At 32.6% G+C, this 14519-nt stretch overlaps 1 protein-coding gene across 5 annotated transcripts in view; it reads left to right on the top strand.

The window, feature by feature from the left end:
* Positions 1 to 13545, top strand: part of LOC127718185 (titin-like) — a 29856-nt gene extending 16311 nt beyond the window's left edge. For 2 of the 5 annotated variants that reach the window (XM_052224148.1, XM_052224149.1), the window contains 7 exons: positions 1257 to 1544; positions 3844 to 4158; positions 5794 to 6081; positions 7416 to 7727; positions 9100 to 9213; positions 10066 to 10114; positions 11057 to 13545. In XM_052224148.1, the coding sequence (XP_052080108.1) occupies positions 1257 to 1544; positions 3844 to 4158; positions 5794 to 6081; positions 7416 to 7727; positions 9100 to 9213; positions 10066 to 10114; positions 11057 to 11237 (1547 nt within the window). In that variant the 3' untranslated portion in view covers positions 11238 to 13545. Of the gene's footprint in view, positions 1 to 1256; positions 1545 to 2339; positions 4159 to 5793; positions 6082 to 7415; positions 7728 to 9099; positions 9214 to 10065; positions 10115 to 11056 lie in introns of those variants that run through there. The other 3 variants (XM_052224153.1, XM_052224150.1, XM_052224151.1) reach the window with 3 other exon arrangements.
* The last annotated feature ends 974 nt before the right edge of the window (positions 13546 to 14519 follow it).

Below are 14519 nucleotides of genomic sequence, written 5' to 3'. Positions count from 1 at the left end.
AGTGTTTCTCATGTAATCAGTGATATGTCGCAATAAATGCTAAGTTGTTTTAATTTATTAGACGAAACTTTAGAATAAATGCCTACTACAATGGTACAATAATTCGAAATAAGCACAGGGAAAGCTTCAAATTAAATTGTAGTATGCACGTCAATGTTGACCATTCTGTCAGTTTAGTGTCTGAAAAATAATCTAATTTGATATTCAGGTAATGTTTTTGTTTATCAAAGAAACACACTGATATTATACATTGCATGCATATATATCCTGCTGGTATATTTTGTCTTTCGTATATCATTTATTGTTTTTCTCCAATAGTAGTAATGTTTTTCTAGTATAACTGTTATTTTCAACATGATACAAAACATACCTTCTACCTTTGTAGTGTATTTTATTTCTTTAACGCTTTGATAATATAAGGTGCCTGGTTTGACAAATAAATAAAACCTTTCACAAGTACAAATGTATATATCATACCATTATTAATTGTTTATCTTTCTCTCGGAACAAAATACTTGGCGTATGCTGTTTAAGAAGTATGCAAAAATATGTATAATATACTTAGTATTAAATATAGGTAATCATATGTGTAATGCAATTTATTCTATCGATATCAGTCACGCTTGCAAAGGCTATATCAAACCCCTTATCTGTATGACGTCACGTAATCGATATCAGTCACGCTTACAAAAGATTTATCAAACCCTAATATGTATAAAGTCATGAGTCATGAAAAATACATAAGGGAGATAAGTTGTGCTTCAAGATAAAATTGAGAATGGAAATGGGGAATGTGTAAATGAGACAACAACCCGACCATAGAACAGACAACAGCAGAAGGTCACCAACAGGTCTTCAATGCAGCGAGAAATTCCCGCACCCGGAGGCGTCCTTCAGCTGGCCCCTAAACAAATATATATACTAGTTCAGTGATAATGAACGCCATACTAAACTCCAAATTGTACACAAGAAACTAAAATTAAAAATAATACAAGACTGACAAAGAACATGTATATAATAAAGTGTTTACGATATGTGTTTTTCAATATCACACACTGTAACATTCTTGAACCAATATAATCCCACGTGAAGAGCTCTCGTGATTATATTCGTGTCTCGGGTTGTTACGGATGTGATATTGAAAAAAGCAATTGATATTGTCTGTGTATTCATCTACATAGTATTTCAGTAATCAGGTAATTCATAACCGGTACGGATTTATATCCATGTTCTTTCTTATCAAGAAGTTTTTTCAGGTCCACCGATTATAAAGTCTGAAGAAACAGTTACATGCAACAATTTATCAGTTGCATTGTCGTGTAATATTGATACAGGACTCCCTGTATACGGGTTTAACCCATGGATACACTATTTTAATGGAACATTTATTCGAAGTTTAAATGGATCCGTGCAAGAAATGAAGTCGATTTTAGAGCTTGAAACGTGTAGTTACCAGAATGCCGGGGAATACATGTGTGCTGCATGGAATAAATTTGGAGATACAGCTCAAGTTGCAAATAAGACTATTGTTCTTGTTGTTAATGGTAGGTCTGCGATATTGTTTTAGTCAATTATCTCTTTAACTACATTCAGGTACATCTTACTTCAATGTATAAAAATCTAGAGGTAAAATTAGGTTTGAATTATCGGGCAGATACAACCTATTTTGAAACAACCCTGTCAGATCAAATGCAATCATGTTAACTATCTCCGGTTAAGGTCAACTTTAAAAGTTAAGGTCAATCACCATGATCGTTTTACATTTGACTTTTTCAAATATATCTTATACCTTAACAAGTAGAGAAAAGCATTTGGTGGAAATTTGACTGATCATTAAATCATGGGAGTATTATATTGACAGGAACTACTACGACCGGACGTTTCATCTGTGATGCCGCGCGCAAGTTAATGACATGTTGATTAATTTGAAACAGGACACGTTATTTACACGCCAGCGTTTGGCGTCCTACAATATTGTCATTCTCGGTTGCTTTCGTGATTACGGAAATAAACGAAGAAATCGAAAGTTGTGGTAAATTCTAAGGAAACAGCAATCGGTAAACCTCGACATATTCCGTTACCCTATTTCTGCCTGTGTGTGCTGACCGTGCGAGGGCTGTATAGCCAGTCAAGGTCGGTAAAAACTTCCATCATCGTGAGAGGGCTGTATAGCCAGTCAAGGTCGTTAAAAATTTCCATCATCATGATAGATTGATGGATTTGTGCGAGACATCATTAATTCTAGAATAAAAACACATTGGCGATGAAATTTGTAGCATATTAATTGAATAAATACACCATTTTTATTGATTTATTTATTGGTAAGAAACTGCCCTTTCTAAAGATATATCACAAGTTGTGCTTAATTACTGTTTATTTAACTCCATTGGCATACATTTTATGCACATTTAAGACGATTGTCTTTTAACTGTTCTGATCAAAATAAAAAAATAAAAGATATTTCTAATAGATGTAAGAAATATAATGCTTCGGTTTTAATCCAAGGTAAGATCATTAGTTGTTGGTATTCGAATATTTCTGCTGAGCCCCAGTGTGTTTACATGTATATAGTTCTTGATCGATATATTTTCACATTTAGAACTGAACATTTCTACTATCCAGGATTATCCAGGTCCTTTACCATGTACAATAATCGGTTCGTCACAATGTATACATATATTTATTAAGAAAAATTTCGTTACCCGGCAATAACCGGAACACACCCTTATGACAGTTTTAACTTAATCCCTGAAGAAATGAAATTATGACACTAACAATTTTAAAACGTTGTAGAATAATTAATTCTGGGCCGATTTTCATTTTTTATGCATCAGTCGATTTGGTTAAATAAGTTGTTTATGCATAAAGGTCAACCGACGCCATTAAAATGAGCAAAGGTGTTTTCTGACGACAGGTATTGACGCTAACGTTTCTTGATAAAAACCACGTGATTGATAAGAAATATCTCTGGTCAATTTATGACCGCAGCATCGCAGGTAGTCACAAAAGAAATTAACGACAATGTACTAATAAGACAGTTTCCATATCTTTTCTAAAGTGCTACCTAGGTTATAAATAAGTGCTAATTATTCGTTGTAGTTTCTGTCAATATAATACTTCCATGATTGAATTAAGCCACAAACTGGTTATTTTTTTTTACATAAAGATACAATCACTCTGTAATGGAAATAATCCTCATTTAGAAATCATTGCATAAATACCGGTCATAATGCTCTTACTCAAAAGGACTTGTTTAATTGACTTCCTTGGTGTGTGTCCTTCAACTAAATCAATTGGAAACCGTTATATTAAGAGAAACTTATATAGGGAAAATGTTTGGCACATCAAGTCGTAGCTTTACATGTTTGACCACAACGTGTATGCAGTCTTTAAGGTAGATAATCAATAATTGGCAAAAAAACGAAAGAGCGCCAACACTATCCGAGCAATCTGCATTTTAATATTTTCATAGCCATGATTTCATAAGTTACCTAAATTAAATGTTTGTGTATCTCAAAGCAGAGACTTCCTTTATACTTGATCTTGGTAAATTTAAAATATCCATGAATGAACGATGTGCAAAAAATTATTAGCTTTATGAAAAACGTATGTTCAACAGAAAAAAATTAATACATACACAAACATACAAAATAAAAAAAATAAAAAAAATCACAATTGCATGAGAAAAAATACTATAGCTGTTTACATAAAGTAATCATAAAAGTATGGACGTGATGAACACTTTAACTACTTGGCTTACAAAGTTATTGAACATCGATCAATTTTGAAACAATTCCAATGTAACTAGATTATATACACCGTTTTGGTTTTCTTTTATTTGAGCTTCTCCAGTGATAATCTCGTCGGGCGTAATTCGGGAACAACAAACAATCCTTTCTGCGACATTTTACTCCACTACAGAGGTACTTCTAACATGGCAGCAATCAAACCAGACACTTACCAATTCAACAGACTGGTTGCAAACGCTAGATAGAAAGAAGATTGAACTTATTCTTTATAATAAAAACATTGAGTGTGATGGATTTATTGCTAATTTGTCAATCAGATCATCTTTAGTTGGGGAGTACGTTTTACTTATCCAAAATACATATGGTGAAACAAGTCTCTTTTTTGAAGTGAATAAATTAAGTACACAAGGTAAGATATGTCATATTGTTCAAATAAGACATTTGGTGCGGATTAATGTATGAAATGGAATCCCTTATGTGTAAATTATATTATAAGCAATCACACTAATGGTTTTATTATACACATATGCACGTTAATGGTACTACATTCTGTGGATCCTTTATTTTGCCATTGCACAATGTCCTGTTTTTTTTCTGAATATCAATGACGTCTTTACGCTAAATCCATTGGATGTTGGATATGTACTGATTTATATTTTAGTCTAAGATAACTGATTATTTCTTAGTAGATGTTATTGGCCTTGAACTCGCTGTCAGTAACTGCGAGTTCTCCTTGATTTGTGCTACATGTAGGTGTCCTTTTTTTTGTGAATGAGGGATTGATGGATAACTTGACACGTCTGGTCAGTGTTTTTGTTTTGATGTTTTCTGTTTTTTGTCGATCTGATGAGTTAAGCCCTTTTCAAATGATTTTTATAGTTTGTTCTTGTGTTGTGTTGTTTCCCCTCTACCCCCCGGTTTGGGGGGTGGGGTGGGGTGGGGGAGGGGGCGCTCGCAGACGTGTTTAGCCCCGTCACATTCTTTGTGTGCCTGTCTTGGTCGGGAGCTTGTTGTTCTCTTACTCTAGTCGTGATAATACCGGATATTATACATGTGGAGAATATAATAGATATGATGGCAATATAACCTTTGCAAATAAAACTGCTTCACTGATTGTATATGATACGGTTTGCGATAAAACATTTTTGAAAGTTGGAAACTTTTTTTTTGTCATATAAAGTTATACAAATTTTGTGACGACATTATATGTCTCAATGTCTCAACTGCTATAATTCTAATAAATACAAAACCATGGCCAAGAAGAAGAGAAACATCCGAAAAGGCAAACACTATTCGTTAGAACACTACATAGAAAACCAAAGTCTTAGGAACACGAACTCCATTAAAATTGCAGGTCTCTGGTGCTCTGAGAGGATTGACATATTTTGGTCCTCTAGGAGCACCCGTCGTGTTTCTCATGTAGGGTATGCAATCAGTGAGATGTCACAATAAATGCTAAGTTGTCATAATTTATTAGACGAAACTATAGAATAGATACCCACTACATAGGTAAAATATTTCAAAACAAATACAAGGAAAGCTTCAAAACAAGTCAGTGTTGACCATTCAGTCAGTTTAGCGTATGCAAAATAGTTTAATGTGATAATCAGGTATTGTTTTGAGTATTTAAGAAACACATTGATATTATACATTTATCGCATACACTTCCCGTTGGTGTCTCTTGCCTTTCGTTTATCATATATTGTTGTTCTCCTATAGTAGTAATATTTCTCTAGTATAACAGTTGTTTTCACTATGATACAAAACAGTCCTTTTACTAATGTAGTGTATTTAATTTCTTTAACGCTTTGATGATATAATGTACCTGGTTTTATAAATAATTAATACCTTTAACAAGTATTTATGTATTTTTCATACCATGCAAAATTGTTAACCTTCCTCTCTGAAAAAAAATACTTGGCGTATGCTGTTAAAGAAGAATACAAAAATATGTATTCATCTACTTAGTATTTTAGTAATCAGGTAATTCATAACCTGTACGGAATTGTTTCCATGTTTTTTCTTATCAAGCATTCTTTTACAGGTCCACCGATTATAAAGTCTGAAGAAACAGTTACATGCAACAATTCATCAGTTACATTGTCGTGTAATATTGATACAGGACTCCCTGTGTACGGGTTTAACCCATGGATACACTATTTTAATGGGACTATTGTTCGCAGTTTAAATGGATCAGTGCAAGAAATGAAATCAACTTTAGAGGTTGAAACGTGTAGTTACCAGAATGCCGGAGCATACATGTGTGCTGCATGGAATAAATATGGAGATACAACTCTAGTTGCAAATAAGACTATTGTTCTTGTGGTTAATGGTAGGTCTGCGATATCATTTTATTTTATGATATCGTTTATAACATTAATGTGTAACGTACTTTTATTTGAAAAAACCTTGACGTGTAACTATGTGTAAATTATCGGATAAAGACAATCTACTGTGGAGTCATTATGATTCGTTGGAGACCGATTTACGTGGATTTCGTGTGTAAAGGTGAACTAAAATATTAAATGTTCAACGAATGACAAATTTTCTATAGGTTTGTATGCAGACGTTTGGAAAACCACAAATCAAATATCCACAGACATGTAAGTTTTCCTTAATCCATGATAATAAATGAATCCAGAGTATTTTGAAACAACCCTCTCAGACCAACTGTTATCATCTATTTTCCCCGAAGGCCAAACTTTGTTATGGATTAAGCACATAAACCGAAACAAGAATGGGAAAATCGAAGAGGGAAAGGGTCCCTAATACTGCTCTATAATATACTGATGGAAACAATTTGTAATAATCAATGCTTAAGAGAAAGAGCAGCGCAAAATCGTGTTAACGATCTCCGGTTACGGTAAAGTTTAAAAAAAAGTCAAGGTCAGTCACCGTGACCTTTTAACATTAGACTTTTTTACATATATCTTATACCTTGAAAATCATTTGGTGGAAAATTGACTTAAGCCACACACTGGTTATTTTGTTTTACGTAAAGCTACTATTACTCTGTAATGAAGATAATCTTTTTTATTTAAATTCATTGCATAAATGCCGGCCATAATGCTCAACTCAAAAAGACTTTTCCAATTGACTTCCTTGTTATTTGGTCTACAACTAAATAAATTAGAAACCGTTATAATAAGAAAAACAGATACATGTATGGAGAGAATGTTTGGCACATCAAGTCGCAACTTTGTATGTTTGACCAAAACTTTTTTTTACATTCTTTAATGTAGATAATCAATCTGGGAAAAATTAATAAAGAGCGCCATATCAATATTTTCATAGCCGTGATGTCATAAGTTACATAGAATCAATGTTTGTGTATCTTAAAGCAGAGACGTACTTTGTATTTGATCTTAATAAGTTTACGATATCGATAAAGAACGTTGTGCGAAAATTATTAGCTTGATCAAAAACTTATGTTTAATAGAAAAAAAATAATAAATACACAAACATAAAAAATAAAAAAATTGAAAAAAAAAATTACAATTACATGAGAAAAAATACTGTAGTTGTTTACATAAAGTAATCATAAAAGTATGTATGTGATGAACACTTTAACTACTTAGCTTGCAAAGTTATTGAATATCGATCAATTTTGCAACAATTCTAATGTAACTAAATTATATACAGCGTTTTGGTTTTCTTTTATTTGAGCTTCTCCAGTGATAATCTCGTCGAGCGTAATTCGGGGACAACAAACCCTTTCTGCTACATTTTACTCTACTACCGAGGTGCTTCTTACTTGGCAGCAATCAAACCAGACACTTACAAATTCGACAGACCGGTTGCAAACGCTAGATAGAAAGAAAATTGAACTTATTCTTTATAATAAAAGCATTGAATGTGATGGATTTATTGCTAATTTGTCAATCAGATCATCTTTAGTTGGTGAATACGTTCTACTTATCACAAATACATTTGGTGAAACAAGACTCTTCTTTGACGTGAATGAATTAGGTACACAAGGTAAGATATGTCGTATTCTTCAAATGAAACATTTGGTGTGTATAAATGTTTAAAATCGAATCCATTGTGTGTAAATTATATTATTAGCAATCATACAAATGTTTTTTTATACACATATGCACTTCTTTAACAGTACAACAATCTGTTCATCCTTTATTTTGCCATTGCGCAAAATGCAAGGTTATGTTTCTCTATGACTATTAATGACGTATGTACACTAAATTCATTTGATGTTGGATATGTACTGATGATATTTTAATCTTAGATACATGATTATTTTTAATGATTTGTTATTGGTTTTGAACTAGCTGTCAGTAACTGCGAGTTTTCCTGGCTCTGTGCTAGGTGACATTTTTGTTGTTGGGGATGAGGGATTGATGGATACCCTACCAAATTCGGTCTGTGTTTGTGTTTGATGTTTTCTGCTTTTTGTCGATCAGATGAGTTAAGCCTTTTTCAACTGATTTTATAGTTTGTTCTTGTTCGTGTTGTTACACCGCTGTCTAAGGTTGGGTGTAGGTTGGGCGCTAGCAGACGTGTTTGTCCCCGCCACATTCTTTGTGTTGTGTGCCTGTCCCGGGTCGGGAGCTTGTCGTTTAATGGTTGTCGTTGAAACGTGTATGTTATGTCTGTTTTTCGTTGATTGTTCTGATGGAAACTTTACCGCTAGTTTTTTCGGTTGGGTTGTTTCATATTATTCATGTTAGAACCTTTTCTTGCAGACTGCGCGGTGTGGGTTTTTCTCAATGTTGAGAGCCACGAGGTTGCCTATAAATGCTTACATCTGCTTTGTTTAAACTATGGTGGATAGTTGTCTCATTGGTAATCATACCTCATTTCTTTATTTCTATATACACGTTTCCGTCGAAGGCAATTCGATGAAATACTGATCAAATTATAGAAATCCCTCATTGAAGTAGTCAAAATAGCAAAATAGCTCGGCAATGACACATTGTAATTGATTTGCACGCTATTTGTCCATATACATGATACCATGGAACACATGTCTACTTAGTCAGTGAAATGAGTATATGATAAATCAGTCATACAATGTAATATAATTACAAAAATACACATGTAAAATTACGCATTGAATTTTGCATTATAAACTGAATTTATTATTTCAAACCTACTCTACTATGGATATTAGTTCTATGATAACACAAAATGTAATTCATATGTTTGTCATTCTGCACCTGCATCAGCAGTTTTGTTATAAATTAAAAGTTTTTGATCTAATTCAGATATAAGGTTTTTGTTGTATTGTTCTATTTTACTGACGATTCGATATATTATAATTTTTCAAATTTCGATTTATTTTTTTTATTTATTTTTGTTGATTTCATTCTCATTATTATGATTCTTTGTTTAGCTTTGACAACTTCTTACGATTTACGTATAGTGGTGTTTTCTATTATTGCCATTGGGATATTCATTTTGAGTACAGCTGGAACAGTAATCGTGTCGAAAGGGATACGACGTAAAAGTATGTTTCTTTTAATATTTTATATATTTTCTTAGATGGACTACCTCAGTATACTGCAATTCAAATCAGTAGCCAGTGCTCGGTACAGATATAATTTATAACTTAGTCTTCTAAAATTTCATTTTGATCAAGAAAATACTCAAAAACGAAGGATCCAACTCCTTCCCACAATGTTGACTATTCATGTTTGGTTTCCTCATTTTGATTAGCTTTAAACATTTCTACATATTTATTTAGTGTTCTGATGAAGGTTAATCCAGAAAAGCGATGAAATATTACAAAATTTATAAAATATTATTTATATTATTAGTAATAAGTTGATACCACTGTTAGTGGGCTGCTAGTATATTAAAGTATTTTTTGCTAAACAATAAACGTATGATATTTTCCTTGCGTACGTCAAGTGTTATTTAAATATCATTTGGTACACTCAAAATTTTAAATTTTTGTAATCCAACAATAAAGTGTAACTTTTGAGAGCATAATCTATGTTTCAAATAATATACAGTGTTTGGTATATAACTGTTATGTAGATAAAGTCATCTGCTAACAATATAAGTCCACCGTCAGTCTATCTTGACGGAGATTAAACGTTAGCCAAACACATGTGTACTATGGTATCTTTCATTGTCGTATGTATTTCTTGGTGATACAGTCATCAGTCAATTAATACAATAAAGAATTGAATTGAAGATTGACTATTCTAAATAGTAATGCGATGCTTTATCATTGATATGGTTTTTTGTTAATCTTTGTGGGAACACATGTAGGCTACATCATGAAATATCATGCATTTGTTTTTCTTTCAATGGTCCTCAGCATACATTTAACTATGTGTATGTCATATTGCAGATGTAATACATATAATTGGTCCGCATGAAAGATGTCCCACAATTCCAATGTGAGTAGTAATAATAATTTTTAATTCTATTATAAAGATTAAATTTGTCTATTTTGTTTCATGTAATTGTAATTGTCATTATAATATCTCCTGCAAATCACGCATCACTTTGACAAAATATTTCATAAAGAGTAATTTAGTAAGATGCTAAACTTCACTTACCCCACAGGTCACTGTCCTAAGTCAAGAGCGTGTGTTGTGCATAAATTAAGGCGTCAGTAGTTTATGGATGTTCAAATAGTCGATTATGAAAAACAGACGAAAAATAAATATTGGTCAGCAAGAACAAAAACTTAGGGACATGCATGGATTTAATATATATATAAATTGTAAGTTCAGTCTAGGTGGCCGTGTGGTCTTGAGCGATGAACACAGTGCAGGGGGTGTTGTCTCGATATCCCAATAGCATGAGTTCGAATCCCGGCGAGGGAAGAACAATAATGTGCTTCCGCAAATTTGCAGATTTAACATTGTGGTGCTGATATTAAGAGTAGTTATATATATATCGAACATTCGTTTGATTGCGCTCATTATAACGAATAGACGACCAGAGGTAAACTTTTAGTAAAGGTACAAAAATACCATGCTTGCCAAATACTGGAAAAATTGAAATGACCAATTAATATTTTTAGAAAACCAAACTGCAATAACGATGTCGAGCAAAATCCGTTTCTTTACTATACTTTTAAGATACAAACGTGAAACCGAAGAGAGTATTTTTTTTAATAAACATGATAAAACACTTTTTTGATTTACTTCAAACAGTTAAGATTATATTAACTCAAAACGACCATAAATGTTCTGCTTTTACAGTTTCTAATTTGTTTATTCTTTTTTATTGACGATATCTGACAGCAGTGATTATCAATTTGTTTTGTGTTGTCTTGGTCGAATTCTTTATTTTTGTTTTGTTTTATGAACAACAAATGTAATACATTGCAGATATCATACAGCTCCAGCATTTGATACTACGCCGAATGTATATGCCATCCCAGAAACCGGATACCAACAGGTTACCAATGAACAATATGAACTGGATAATTTTCAAGATACTGAAAATAAGGGCGTGGAAAATTACACATCGAGATACATGAGCTCTCTTTATGATGAAATCGATGTTTGAAAAAAGTGACCTATAGCTGCTTACTTTTAATTTTATTGGGAACGTGAAGATAGTTGACTCATTGGCAATCGTTTTTCATGTCCTTACTTTTATAGTTTGAAATGATTGATTTTGTTCGAAAGCAAAATATATTAACATAGAAAGGAATGCGGACTCGGTTTGACATCATACAATGTTATAGATTTAACGTATAAGACATTGTGTTATTGTGATATGGTCATATTTTGTATTCTTGTCTTTCATTTTTGCTTATGTGTTTTGTCTTTATGTCATTTTGTCTTTATGTCATTTTGTTTTTCTTTGTTGACATATTTGTTTGTTTTTATTGTGATTTAGATTATAACACAATTATGGAGACCCCTATTTTTGACATTTTTACCTATTATGTCTGTTTGTTTTGCTCACAAATTATTATACAGCTGTCATACAAGTGAGAGGTTTATCTTGTTAGAAAACCAGGTTTAAAGCACCATTATCTACAAAATGAAATATTTTTCCATGTCAGGGATATGACAGTTGTTTTCCATTCGTTTGATGTGTTTGAGCTTTTGATTTGTCCATTTCCGTTTTGAAATTTTGCATGGAGCTCGGTATTTTTGTTATTTTACTTTTTATATTTATTTTTTTTATATTTATATCTTTGTTTTTAGAAGTATATTCAATTTCTAAAGTTGAAAACTGCCTCATAATGACTGTATTGGCATTGATCGCGTTTTGGTAGTTTCTCGATGTCCCTTTATTGATTAAAGTATAACGAAAAACTATATATAAACAGGGTCTCATTTCAAAATACATATCAACTTGAGACTAATTTTTTTCCACGTCGCTTTGCAAATCTAATGTATTTTCATTCTGAGAAAGAGAGCAAAAAGGATACACAAACTTGTATTTTGATAGTTATGTTGTATCGTTTAATGTGGATTACAAAGACCTTTTTAAAATTAAAACTTATGATTAAAACTGGCATTCGTTGAAATATGTCAGTATGTATAAATGATAATTTTCTTTAATGAGATTGCATTTGTCGGTGGTAGACCTTCTTGGTTTCCTATGAGCTTGAATTTCAGAAAACGTTTTTCAAATATAAGCATCGAAAGTCCCTATAAACTCATTCCATCACCAAATTGACCAAAACATACTTTTCTAACTTTCCACCAACGCGTCCGACTTTACACAAGCGTGTCTAATTTGTACAAACTCGACCAATTAACCAACTTGCACTAACATTTCATTTAGATTAAAATTATCATCACAGGTTCACATATCGGACTCGAACTGACTTATAATATGTATTTGTTTATTCCACATTGGCCACAGGTAAAGGGGGAGGTGTTAAAATCTCACAAAATATATATAACCCTGCTGCATGGGTGCGCCTGTCCCAAGTCAAAAACATCAAGCCTTTGTTAGTATTATGTTTTTTTTTATTCATTTTGGTTCATTTGTATGGTTCAGAGTTCATGGTGTGGCGTCCATTTCGCTGATACAGTACACATTTTTATTAAGGGGCCAGCTGAAGCCCGCCTCCGGGTGCGAGATTTTATCGCTGCTTCTAAAACCCATTTGTGGCCGTTGGCTGTTTTCAGCTCTTTGGTCGGGTAGATGTCTCTTTGACATATTTCCCGTTGTGATGTTTTCTGTTCCAAGATAATGGGAAAGACACTCATATCCCCCTGAAATCAGAAAACGTGAATCTTTGTCATTGTTCGATAATCAAATTCGCAACACAATGATGATATCCCAATAAATCATTATATAGTTTATATTTTTGGGAACGTACTTCATGCTCGCTTAAGAATGGACTTGTTTAGTTTTAACCTATTCCTTTCATGATTTAGAAGTCTTCCTAACCTGTCCTTGTGATGATTGAGAAACAAATTATCACTTTCTGCTATCTTTTCAAATAAACACTGGTTTGGGACATACACTTTTAGCTTCTGTTTGAGTCCATCCTGACCAATCTTTTGCGTGTCAGACGCGCAGCTTTACCTTATATTTTACCCTTGCTATTACCGTTTGATCATCCATATAGAGCCCAAACATATTACACTGTAAAAATTGCAAATGATGTTATGTTCATTCTATCTTTTCAATTATATGTTTTACCTTTTTTATTTTTATATATCTATTGCGTAGCATGCCAAGATTTATGTTGTATCTAATATGTGCATTATGTGTATAATAGGAGACAGATTGATAAAAACAACTTGCTAGTTCTTGAATGCTAGTTATTTATTTCAAGTGTATTGTATTGATATGTGATGACTTCTGATTTTAGAAATATAAAAAAAAAACTTGTCAATGCAAACTCCTTTCTTTTTATCTTTATAATCAGTGGTGAACACGGGCAACGTTGAATTACGTTCAGCAGTCCTGAAACGACTTACAAATGAGAACTGGAAAACAAATCTCTGGACTAATAAAGATCATTTTTAAACAGTATTAGACAAAGTGATGTTCATAATTTGTTCTTGTACAAACCAGGGAAAACCTGTATAAATATAATTATGTTTCCATAACTTTCCAATATATGTTTCATTTTGTATGGGAAACAGACTGTTAACTTTGTTGATGTTAAACATCTGGACAATTTGACAGGACATACAATTTAGGTTCTGAAATTTTAAGTTGAAGGATAGATTCCATTTACTTCAAAAAAGCAAAATAAAACTAGAATTGCTATTGCAAGCAATAGCAGATGTCACCCTTCCCCCATTGCCACTAAGCGGCAGCAATTTCCAAAATTTTAAATCCACATATATGAATGGATAATTCATCTCTCTGTAAATTTTCAAAACATTTATGCCGTTACCATGACAACAACAATTTTGGAAATCCCCAAGTCAAAGTTTGCATCTATACATGCCAATTAACAAGTTAAATAAGTTTCATTAAGTTTAGAGCATTTTGAAATTTTTGGATATTTTGCTTTTTCCATGGTAACGGCAGCCATTTTAAAACTTCCAAAGCTAAATGGCACATCTACATATGCCAGTTATCATTTTTTATTAAATTTCATTAAGTTTGGAGCATTTGAAAGTTTTTGGATTTTTGCCGTTTCCATGGTAACGGTGACTATTTTCAAAATTCTGAAAACACCTACCACTTTGGCATATGACAGGGAACATACCATTAAAGTTTCGTGTGATTTGACCTTACATTTTACCATTAATTGGCTCCGAGAAAACAGCCGTACAAAATTAAGTTGAAGAAAAATATTAAAAGTAGGGAAAAAGAAACAGAGGAATATGTCACCTGATATTGTCAATACAATAAGCAAAG

The sequence above is a fragment of the Mytilus californianus genome, unplaced genomic scaffold, assembly GCF_021869535.1.
Source record: "Mytilus californianus isolate M0D057914Y unplaced genomic scaffold, xbMytCali1.0.p SCAF_10, whole genome shotgun sequence".
Taxonomy (NCBI): Eukaryota; Metazoa; Mollusca; class Bivalvia; order Mytilida; family Mytilidae; genus Mytilus; species Mytilus californianus.
The sequence above is the reverse complement of the archived record's forward strand: the minus strand, read 5'-3'. Positions and strand labels throughout refer to the sequence as shown.